Source organism: Hyperolius riggenbachi, chromosome 6 (genome assembly GCF_040937935.1).
Source record: "Hyperolius riggenbachi isolate aHypRig1 chromosome 6, aHypRig1.pri, whole genome shotgun sequence".
Classification (NCBI taxonomy): Eukaryota; Metazoa; Chordata; class Amphibia; order Anura; family Hyperoliidae; genus Hyperolius; species Hyperolius riggenbachi.
In genome coordinates, this window is record NC_090651.1 from 126871716 (window position 1) to 126884469 (window position 12754).

The 12754-nt window shown below is 42.1% G+C and overlaps 1 protein-coding gene across 1 annotated transcript in view; it reads right to left on the bottom strand.

Annotated features, from left to right (window-relative positions):
• LOC137521090 (calcium-activated chloride channel regulator 1-like) overlaps window positions 1–12754 on the bottom strand; it is a 136439-nt gene that overhangs the window by 98624 nt on the left and 25061 nt on the right. The window contains exons 5-6 of the mRNA XM_068239875.1: window positions 11836–12019; window positions 3124–3351 (exon numbers count right to left, since the gene is read on the bottom strand). Of these exons, the coding sequence (XP_068095976.1) occupies window positions 3124–3351; window positions 11836–12019 (412 nt within the window). The remainder of the gene's footprint in view (window positions 1–3123; window positions 3352–11835; window positions 12020–12754) is intronic.

The following is a 12754-nucleotide window of genomic DNA, read 5'->3' on the forward strand; positions in this document are numbered from 1 at the left end:
GTATGATTTTGGATGAGGGGTTAGTGCTAGGCATATAAACAGCAGTATGCTTGGGGAGGGGGGGGGGTAATAGGCAAATAAATAGGGATTTTTTTTGGGGGGAGGGCAGGGTAACACTTATGTGTTAGGAGTCAGGCAAGCTGTTAGTAGAATGTCGCAAGATTTCCAATATTCTATCAACAACCCCTGGTGCCCAAATAAGCATGCACCTTTACTATATGTACTCATGTAATAGCTCACTTAATGGCTAAGTTCACAAGTAAAAATAAAAATATATCTCTATTTTACCCAAGACAACCTATTGTGCCCATGATTCTCACTTTGATTGAGTTAATCACAACGCAATTTCCTGATGAGGTGGGCGGTGGAGCAAAAATAACTACTTTTTGTTCAAAATGGTGGTAAAAAAGTGATAAAATAATATTCTAATCTTGACAAAGCAAGGTTCTGTATAGTAGAATAATTAACAATCTATATAGTGTGCATGGTATTTATCATACACCTTGTTGTATAGCGGGGCCCCTGAATCCAGGGGGTAGGGTTTCATGAGTTAAGGTTCTGTCTGCAGGAGCCTGACTGACAGAGTTTTGCAGAAGGACCTGCCGGGCTCTAGGTACGCCCCTGCTTGACTAGCAAGCATTTTAAATTCTGAAAAGGGATTGTAATCCTGCCAGTGGCGTAGCAATAGGGGTTGCAGAGGTTGTGACCGCATCATAGCCCTTGGACCAGAGGGGACCTCCCTCAACCGCAGCATTAGCTCTCTATTGGTCCTGCGCTAGTAATAATCACTTTCATAGATGCTTTGAATAATAGTAATCATTAACAAACTGTTCCCCATCCCCTTCTGGCACCTCTGACATTGTGGATGTCCCTGGCAGGTTTTTGTGCGCCGTATCAATTGTTATGTATAAATAAAAAAATACATATATCCAGGCACATCGCCTCTAGTTAGGACATTAAATAAATTATTAAGGAAAGGGAGGTGCTGAAGGGGGTGTGGCTAGAAAACAGCAAAAATCTATTAACCCTTCACACTCTCGCATGCAAATGTTCAAACAAATGCATTCACAGATTCACTCATCCAGGCACAACTGTTATCCCTACAGCTATGTTAAAAGCCAGGGTTTTAGTTCACAGAAGAATGCATTCTTATGCTTAGTCACCTATACTGCGCAGAAGTACCCAGGTAAACATAGGTGTCCTAACTCTGGCCCTGTAACATGCATAGTGCAAACATGCAAACACATTCATTGCATCAAATCTATCAATGGATTAGGAGCACACATCTTGACGTCCTCTCCTGGGACAGACAGTGCATCTTACCAATCGCACAAGGGAGCTAACGTTATGTGTCCATGTGCACCATGCACATACACCAGCATAAGCTGTATGCATGCTGACAAACACATACAGGGGAAGGAGGGAGTGCACTAAATTAGACCCTAGCCACAGGGGTCAGTAACAAGAAAAAAATACATATATCCAGGCACATCGCCTCTAGTTAGGACATTAAATAAATGATTAAGGAAAGGGAGGTGCTGAAGGGGGTGTGGCTAGAAAACAGCAAAAATCTATTAACCCTTCGCACTCTCACATGCAAATGTTCAAACAAATGCATTCACAGATTCACTCATCCAGGCACAACTTTTATCCCTATTGTTATGTATAGAGCACTTGGGGGCCCCAATGTAAAACTTGCAACAGGGGCCCATAGCTCCTTAGCTATGCCACTGAATCCTGCAATGCAGTAAAGATAAGACAGGCAGCACCAGGAACAAGTGGACCTTACAATCTGTCACCAGGTTCGGATACTTTGGCGGCTTTATACAATGTATTTGACGTTTTCTTTCCCTACCTACGACATACCTGTTTTTACTTGCTTGTATTTTTTTATTGCATTTGTTACGTGCAAATGTAATCATCTTCTCATTCATCCCTACACTCTGAGATAAGCTCTGCTTCCACCTGCCAGCGCTATTTAGCAATATGTGAAATATTTTTTTTCTATTCATATTATACTTTGCTCTACTACCAATCGGTGGCTTAAAGTGGGACCCCCACTGTGACATGCAAACCAGCTCAACCCGCAGGCAAACACACTGGTGGTCTGTAGGAAGAGAGCCAACAAGTGTGTGTCTCCCCAAGGAAAAAAAGGATTTTTTACACAGTGGAGTGCCTTGCAAGGAAAAAGACCCCACCCCCTTCTCTCCCTAGAAAACACCAGTGAATTTACTGTACCTAAAAGTCCTCTACTACTACTATTTATAGTACTCAATAAATAATGATACATTACAGTCTTTCTCCACTTCAGACATTATTTTGCCATGTACCCCTTATGAAAGTCTTTGCCTACCAAGTTCTCTGTGGTATAGGTAGGTAAGATTATCTAAGATACCCCATAAATATCCACGAGCGCATGCACAGTGACATGTGGTGATGGAGACAGTGTAGCAGAGACCTATAGCCCGTTTTCTAAACGGGCTTGGGTCAACTAGTATATATATATATATATATATATATATATATATATATATATATATATATATATATATATATGAAATTTTCATGGTTAATTTCAGAATATATATATATATATATATATATATATATATATATATATATATATATATTCCTCCTATAGTCCTCCTTTGTCCCTGCGACCGTGCTTTTCACTTACTGCGCATGCGCGCCACGCGGGCAGACGTTGTGACAGGGGGCGGGCTTGCGCATGCACGCTGACCTGTGGAAGCTCGACAGGGGTGGGAGGGCGGTTGTACCAGGGAGAGGCCTAGCGCCGTTATTGTATTGGGCCTTAGGTCTAATATATATGTTCTTAAATTAACCAAGAAAATCTAGACTTCAATACAAATTCACTATAATGTGAAAATTTCACAAAGATTGCTGTAAATTTGCAAAACTAGTTTGACTACGTTGGGCAATTTGTTTGTTATTTATAATATTCTATATCCTAACATTCATATATTTTCTAATAAAAACAATATTTTGAATTCTGAATTGTTTAGTGCAAATCAAAATAAATACATAAGAAAAAATATACGATAACATTTTACACTCCCTTTAATTATGATGAGAGAAGCAGTGCAGTAATGAATTAGAACTTACATAAGAAGCCATGCTGCCAGAAACATCGAGCACCAGAGTGATCACCCTCACTTTATACTGTATTAAGGAGATGACAGGAGTAGGAATACTGGCATTGCTCTTTGGTGAAGTGGAATTAATATCAGAGGACATCATAATCACTTCCCAGGTACTGCGTGATTTACACATCTTGTTCTGCAGCGTTGGTGCTTCAATATTATGATTACTGGCATTACAAAATTCAAACACCTAAAACAGGGATTAAAGAAAGGAAAAATTTCAGATTAATTGCAGCTTGCCTACTCCATTAACTTCTTAGCAATCCTTAAAGTGAACTTGTGCACCACTAAGGATAGGGAGCTCAGACCTGGACAACGCAGATTTTGTGCGCAGCCTGGGTGTACTGACTGATGGAAAATTAAGCTTCAGAAATCAAATCTCAGCTGTTGTGAAACATTCCTTCTTTCACCTAAGGAACATTGCAAAAATTAAGTACCTCATACCTCCAGCAGATCTTCCAACCCTAGTTCCTGCCTTCTTCACATCATGGTTGGACTACTGCAGTGTTCTCTATAAAGTCCTTCCAAACAAAAACCTGCACCACTTGCTATTAGTACTGAATGCTGCTGCAAGGCAATTAACAAGCCAACCCGGCCATTGCCACATAACACCAACACTTTGCTTACTCCCCTGGCTACAGATACAATGGATAATTCTGTTTTGGCTTATTGACATTTAAATCCTTACTCAATCTGGGCCCTGGATACCTGAAGGAAGTGGCAACTGTATCAAAAGCTTCACAATCTTAGATCAAAGGGATCTAATAACTTGGTTATCCCCAGAGTCCACCTCAAAACCTTTGGCGAAAGAGCCTTCTGTCATGCTGCCTCTACACTTTGGAACTCCCTGCCACACCCAATCAGGACATCTCTATCCCTGGAAGCCTTTAAGTCCAAACTGAAAAGCCACCTGCTTTAGTCTGGCATTTATAAACATCTTTCACACTTTCTGATTTTTACTACAAACACGATATGTGACCTTGTTAGAAACCTAATAAAACATAACTTTTACTTCATTTTATTAAAATCATTCAGTATTTTTCAATTATTCTTGCTTTTTACTTTTTGCAATTTTTCAATGTTAGCTGGGCAGTATAAATTCTCTTATCCCCAGAGGGCCTTGTATAATGTCTCGCCGCCTAAGGTTACTGCCTTCAGCCTAACAATATTTATAGATGTGCTGAGTAAATCTACTTGAATAAAGAACCCCCACCAAAACCGACATGTTTCGGCTCATAAAACATAGAGCCGTCGTCAGGGCATAAATAGATAAAGTGCTAGGGTGCAAAGTGCATAATAGTAGAAACACACAGCTATTTACAACACATTAACAAAAAAAGCAACAAATGAGAGATGAACAACGTTAGACGTCTCCCTTATATATACATAGGGGTGGGTGGAGTCACATCGTTAGTACCTCCCACCTCTCATCCAGAGTTCCAATTGGTCAAAGTGGTCATCAATCATAAATCCTCAGTCCCTATTGGATGCTCAATCTCCTCCATATACACAATTTTTGCCCTTTCTGTGTGCTTTATACCTCTGCAAAGCTCACTAGGGCTAGTATACCTTTTTCTCCTATAAATGATCCCTGAAGCGCATCTCAGGATGCATAAATCTCCTAGAACGCCGTCTCGGCAAAAAGCTCCATAGAATCGCATTGGGACTCTCCTATTGGTCAAACTAAACCATGTGACCTAGTGTCATACAGATCTCCACCCCCGTTACGTCGGGAGAAGCCAGCCTCATCATCCAGCATACGTCACATGTGGCGTGAGGGGGCGTAAACACAACGCGTGTCATCATTGCCATAGTGACGGTAAATGCCGTCTCTTCCGTATTCACTCATACACGGCTGCGGGATACATCTCTACGCAGCGTGTCTTGTCCTAATGTAACCATGGCAACCCAGCGTTGTTTACTCTAATCTCACTTATTCATTGTCTATACATGCAGTTAATAAATACCCATTGTTGAATCTTTAATAGTATATATCTAGCGCCTTGATTCCCATTATTTAAATAAGAGCATTACAATGGCTATATAAAGAAGGAACAGATTATAATAAAGAAGTAAACATAAATATTTACTGTAGATCATCCTTATAAAGATATATATATGACTCTAGTATTTTTGTCACAAAGGTCATGCTATCCTCATAAACCATTGCACATACCAATATTCAAGGAGCCCTTATATACAGAGATATACACATGGGAATACAAATATACTTTGTTTCCTCAGGTTTATGTCCACATCTTGTATACCTCAGGGGCCATCTATTTGCCATTATTATCAAACTGGCAAGATAGATGTCAATCAATTACTGTAGTTCATTTATCAAATAAATATATATATATATATATACGTCAGTGTGTAAATACATACGTATGTATGTAAATTCATTGGCAGAACCTAGGTATGGAAAAAATAGATATTCTAGGGTCAATAAATGTAAAGTGAGAGAGACCGATGTATAAAATACAATTATTTTTATCACCCCCAAAAGACAGAGGGATCACTTAATTAGAGGAGAAGAAGGGAAGGAGAACTATAAAACCATAAAAGGCCCTATATAAATAGGGTATAAGTGAACCCCTCATTGAGTCCTCTAGGACTCATCGTTCCCAAGCGGTAAATCCATTTGGCCTCCAATTGGCGCAATTTCAAATCTAGATGACCTCCTCTTGGTCCCATCTTCCATTGTTGTACCACAAAGAATTTTACGCAATTTGCATTTCCATCATGGACTTCCCTAAAGTGTCTGGATACCAAGGTATCCTTTGGATTCCGTATATTTCCTAAATGCTCTAGGATTCTTTGTTTCACCTGTCTTGTTGTTTCTAGAATGTACAATTTTGGACAAGGGCATTCTATTCCATAAACTACCCCCTCCGTCTCACAGTTAAAGAAATCCAAAATTTGGTACGATCTACCATCCTTAGGAGCAACAAAATTCTTACATGTTTTCACGTTTGGACAGGCTTTACATCGGCCGCATTTGTACATGCCTTTCAATGGCCTCTCCAGCCATGTCTTTTTGATTGTCCTATTTGTTACTGGTAGGAAAGAATGGACCAATTGGTCTCCAATATTCCTCCCTCTCCTGTAGGTAAACAGTGGATTTTTTGGAAGGATCTCTTTCAATTGTGGGTCCAATTGAAGAACCGTCCAGTGTTTATTTACTATTTTCTTTGTTTCTTCTGACTCCTGGGAGAAGGTGCTAATGATTCGCATATCTTTACCGCCCAGATCATCCTGTCTCTTTTTTGGTATTAACAGTTCTTCTCTTTTCAGATCTCTCACTTTGTTATAGGCATCATCAATTACATATGTGGGGTATCCCCTTTCTCTAAATTTGTTTGATAAATTTGAACACTCTTCTTTGAAATCTTCATCCCTTGAGCAGTTTCTCCATGCTCTAATGTATTGTCCCTTAGGGATGCCTTTTTTCAGTGGAATAGGGTGGTGACTTTCCCATGAGAGCAGGGAATTTGTAGATGTCGGTTTCCGATAAATTTTTGTCTCTAATCCCCCGGTTTCTGATTTGCTTATTTCAACATCTAAAAAATTCAGAGATCTTTTATCAATTTCACAGGTGAAGAACATGCCTATCTCATTTTGATTCAACCGCTGCACAAATTGAACAAACTTTGCCCTGGGGCCGTCCCACAGAACGAAGACATCGTCTATGAAACGACCCCAGAACAACACACAGGACGTGAATTCCGCCATCTCCGCCGAAAAAACCACAGTGTCCTCCCACCAACCTAAAAATAGGTTGGCATAGGATGGCGCACAGCTCGTCCCCATGGCACATCCACGTTTCTGGATGTAAAACTTATTCTGAAAAAGGAAGTAATTATGGTTCAAGATAAATTCCAACATTTCAGCAATCAATCCTGAGTGTTCATGTAGATGTATACTTCGACCCTGCAAGAAATAATTCACGGCCCTTATGCCTAGCTCATGTCCAATATTATTGTACAGGGCCTTCACATCCAGGCTGGCTAACCATACATCCTCTGATACAGTTATGCCTTGTAGTCTATTCAGTAGATCCATTGTGTCTCTGATGTATGATGGGAGACTGGTTACAAATGGTCTTAAAAAGAAATCCACATATCTGCTGATGTGTTCTGTTAGGCAACCATTACCTGAGATGATCGGTCTCCCAGGTGGGTTTTCCAACCTCTTGTGTATTTTGGGGAGAGAATAGAATGTGGCTATCGTTGGATGTTTTATTAATAGGTTTTGCAGATCCCTTTTAGACAGAGTTCCCTTCTCAACAGCTCCTTTCAAGAGTGATTCATCCAACGTATTGCATCCATGTATTGCTCTTTTTTACGGTGCCATTTACTGTGATTGGATTCCCTGGTCCATTGAGTGAAAAACACCCCCAAAGCATTAGGTTCCCACCACCATGTTTGACAGTGGAGATGGTGTGCTTTGGGTTGAAGGATTCTCCTTTTTTACGCCAAATGACGGAAACATCATTGTGACCAAACAATTACACTTTTGTTTCATCTGATAATAACACAGAGACTAGAAGTGTCTTCTTTGTTCAGATGAGCATTTGCAAACGCCAAGCAAACTTTTGTGTGCATTATCTGAAGAAGTGGCGTCCTCCTTGGTCTGAATCCGTGGAACCCAGCAGTGTGCCGTGTCCGTTGGATTGTCTGCCTTGAGACATTACCACCTGACGAGCCCAGATTCACCAGGATAGTCTTGGTGGAGATACTTGGATTCTTTATCACCTCTCTCACTATCCTCCTGGCCAGCACAGGTGTCACTTTTTACTTCCGACCACGTCCTCTGAGATTTTCCACAGTCCTGAACATCTTGGGCTCGATTCACAAAGCGGTGATAACTCAGTTATCATGCCTAAAAGACTTTAGGCGTGATAACCTTTGCACCAGCAAAGTTATCACCGCTTTGTGCTGTAACTCGCGTGAAGTTTGCGCGCGTACGCGTGCGCAAAGTCCCATAGGGCTTAATGGGAGCTTCGCGCGAAGCGGGGGGCGCTGCGCGTGGCTGCGCACGCAAAACTTTGCGCGCGAAAAATTCGTGCGAGTTTCTTCTTATCATGCCTAAACTGAGTTTAGGCGTGATAAGGGGCTTTTCACCCGCGTGCAAACACTTTGCACCGCTTTGTGAATCAAGCCCTTTGTATTTTTTTAATAATACTTTGCACTGTAGCCACTGGAACTTAAAAACATTTAGAAATGGACATGTAGCCCTTTCCTGACTTGTGTGCAGCCAAGCCGCAGGTCCTCACTGAGCTCCTTTGTATTAGCCATGACTGTCCACAAACTAACTGCAAAGAGCTGCTGTTTTTCACCTGTTGAGTTGGTTAAAACAGCTGTTCCCAATGAATTAGGGTAATAAGGATGCTTTAGAACAGCTTGGAATATTTGAAATAGTATAGAGCTTTGGATTTTGCCACAGACTGTGACAGCTTGAGCAGAGTATGAATAATTTTGGACTGGACACTTTTTGCTCAAATGTAAATAAAAGCTGAAAAATGTTTGGTTTTTTTTGGCCACAATATTGACTCTTGTACATTGTCTTATTATATTTTTGTAGACACCTATGTCATTTCCCCTTAGAAAAAACATTGCTGGTTGAATAAAAGTAACTGTAAGGATTCCTCCTTGTAGCGTGTTCTGTCCGTTGCAGTGAAGCTGTAAACGGACAGTTCTGGCTTGTCTGCTTGCATTCGGTTGTGCATTCTCAATGTGTCACATTGTCATTTGCAATCGCTCTGCAGTTCTGGGCAGCTCAGGATGCGGTCATCATTCCACCAATTGCTTGCTGCAGCTGAGCTGCGGCCAGATAGCCCTGGATTTCCTGCAGGCATGTTGTGACATAATACTGCATGTATTTCTTATGGGAGTCCTTTGCATTCACAGCCAGCTAGCAAAAGGAAATCAAGTCAGCTCGGGATTGAATGATTACCATTCAGCTGTGTGGAAATTTGCATACTTGCATCCATTGGTCGATGCCGGCATAAAAGTCTGTCTCTCCTTTTAGACCTTGCCCGTCATAGCGGTCAGTACGCTGGTCTGCTGGGCACTTTGTCACTCTGTATAGATCTGTTATTGTAGTTCAATGCGACCTTATTACTTGTGCTTTAGCTAGTTTTTTGATAAATATATATGCAGTCTTGCTAATATATATTTATCCGTTAGTTGAGCTGTTTATTATTTTTCTGTATTATTGTATATTGCCTTGTTTCCATGCCTGATGGACGTTTGCTGCATCCGCGGTGGGTCAGTGAAGTCCACTATCCTGATAGCTTGGATTCTGCTATCACCACATTGGTGACTGGTAGTATTCCTGCTAATCTAGTTTCTAGGAACATAACTAAAGGCTGCAGTTGCTATTAGTTACGTTCTTTCTTGTAGTCTTGCTTGTGTGAATTCTTGCTGGTGACTGATTGTTAACCTGCTTGCTCTGCTTCTGTGGACGTGACTGCGAGCGGGGGTTGCTACTAGTTACGCTCCAATCTATAGTCCTGTCTTGTGTCTGGCTGAATGCTTGCTATCGCTAGGGCAGCGCTTAGTTTTGCTAGCATTCTGTCTGTCTGTTTGTTCTTTGTCTGGTTACTCAGACTATAGGCAGTGCAATATCGCTCTGCGCTGCCATTGTGTCTTATTTGTAGCAATATTGGAAGCCCAGAGCTGCAGTTGCTCTGGATAACCTGTGGAGCCTCTTCCATTATCTCGCTGCTTAGCCTTGTTGCGCTGAGTGGTCAAAGTATAACCCCCAAAGCATTACAGTAACTTTAAGTCAAAATTTGCCAAGGGTATGAATAATTATGGGCAGCACTGTATATGTTATTACATATGCAGGGCCAATTTTAGACTTTTTGCCATCTGTGGCAAATTTGTGAGGATGCCATCCCCCCTCCTCTCCCCCCCGATAGGTAGCCTGGAGGGGGTAGCAGCCAGAAAAGGGGAACAGCGGGCACAGTGGTGGGGAGGGGGGGTCAGACCCCCCCTCACCTGGGGCTCCCCATCCATGCGCCCCCTCCACCTATTTTTGCTAAATTTACAGCCGGCAGCAAGCGGGTAAGCAATTACTCACTTACTTCCTTGCGTTCCACCACTCGCTGCGTCACTTCCTGCAAAGCCACCTACTGAGCCAGCTGCTCCCCCTTCCTGGCTGCTACCGCCTCAAGCTCGGTGCCCCGCCACCCACGGCTAGGAGGGCACCACCCCCCCCCCTACACACACACACACACACACTTCTGCCACCTAAGGTACCAGCCTCACACTGTCTCATGGGCGGCCCGGGACTGTACATATATAGTATAGTGCCCATTACCAGTATGTGAATAGTTAACATTTCTTTACTTCAGCCATTTTCAAAACAACTGACCATTTCCTCATATGGAACATTCTTTTACGTACATGGAATATACCTTGCTGGGCAGATGACCATAGCCTTATAATGAAAAGGTGACGGAAGACTTAGGATTGGCTGTAGCTGTGTCTTTGTCTGTATAGGTCTAAAAGGGGGCTTACAACCTATATTCCTGGCTTCATGATGGGACTGCTTTGTTGACAGCAAACTGTGCCCAGGTCCCTGCACCTGAGATGCCTACTAGGGCATATGGGGCCCCTCAGGACTATTTGTGAACTTATCTGATCAAGCTGAAAGACCTCTGGATGTTTGACCATCATTCTGTAGCTAAGTACACGTTCTATCCCGGTGACAGTGTTTTTGCCCTACTGCGCATGTCCTGCACTGACAAAGCCATTGGAACAGGACGCAGAACGGGCCAGGAGGCGGGCCGGCTGGCCGAGCGGGTGCTTGTGCATGCACATTTGGGCGGGTGCGCGTGCGTGACGTTGACAGACCTTGAGCCCGTTTTTAAACTGGCTTAGGTCACTAGATACAAATAAAGTGCCTTGGTGATAAACAGGTGCTTTGTTTATACATTTTATAAATTCACATTACACCTGTGAAAAATGCTATAACTGGCTAATTTTATTGGAAGGGTATTTATTCAAATGTTTTAGTTTTGAGGATGTTGATAACTTATGAAAAATACTTCCAAACAAATTCATTACTTTGGTAAGGCTAGGATAAGCTGGGGGGGGGGGGGGGGGGTAGAATAGAGAAATGTCAGTTTTCCAAAGGTTTTTCACCTTTGCTTCCTAGCCACCATTTGTAACTAGAGCATTCTGCTGCATGTGCCAGAACAGCAAACATTGTGTTAGGTAGGTTTCTCGGTCCTCTCCAAAACCTTAACACCTCTTCTCTTCCTCTCCATCACAGGTACCTTTTCATTCATCTTTAATTAGAAAGAAAATATGGAACACTCCTAAAGGACACGACCCAAGGCAAAGTTAACTAAGGTAAGCATGGAGGTTCATGTGGATCCACATACCTCTGTACATTGATCACTACCTATACTGTGGGGGCATACTGGCTATCTATACTTGTTCACTACCTATACTTTTGGGGGCATACTGACTATCTGTACTCAGTCACTGCCTATACTTAGAGGGACATAGTAGCCACCTATATTTGGGGGGCATACTAGCTACCTAAAACTGGATCTATGGGGAGTGGTGGTCAGAAGCCATTTTTTTAGGGGGGGGGGGGTTATGAATGTAACTGACAGATCTATATGTAGTGGTTTGCAGAATACAGCAATACTTACTGATGGTAAGGCCTGTGAATACATTATTGATTGTCTTGCAAACTGGTTCTTCTCAAACACAAACATGCATCCCTCTTCATACAGACCATTGTTGTCAAAGTAGCAGGCACGGAATTTACAGGAATCTCCTTCACATGATGGATCCGTCTGTTTCACATATTGTCCAAGAATATCTCGTGAACATCTGGCATGATAAAAGTACAGTAGGTCATAGTAATACAGGTAATTATCTTAGTGAAAATAATTTAATATCAGGAATATGTACTGTATATGACAACCAAGAACCAAGAGTGATCATATTCTGTCCTCTGAGACAGCCAAGACTGTTCTCCAAGGTAGAATCACTTCAAACGTAGCGGCCCATAAAAAATGAACACATAACCAATATCTCCTAGAAATGGGCAAAGTTAGGGAGCCCTACAAGGTGTTCAGGCAATCCCCATCTGCTAGTAACAGGGGGAGATGGCTGTAGACAAACGCAGTGGGGACCATTTGGCTCAAGCTGCAGGTAGAATTACAAAAGCCACATAGCATTCTCACTTTCCATAAGTTTGGTGAAAAATCTGGAAAACTAGTACCTAATATGGCCTGCCAGAAGAGACTAGCATAAAACCACACTAGATTAAGGTTTTATTAATGAGTTGTATTAATGAGTTGTATTTCAAAAAGGGTGTGGCCTGGGATCCTGGGGGGGGGGGCCACGTGGCGGTCCTGGATAAGTGCTAAGTGCTGCGCGAACTAATCTCCCGCAGGGCAAATTTTTTTCGGTGAGTTAGTTGGCAAAACCCTGCATATCCTGGCATGCGAAAGCGAATGCAGATTTGCTTGAGCTATGCCTCATGAATAAGCTAATTAGGCCTTATCTGCAAAGCCAGGTATATAAGGGCTCACTTGGTGCTTGATGCACACACCCTTTTTG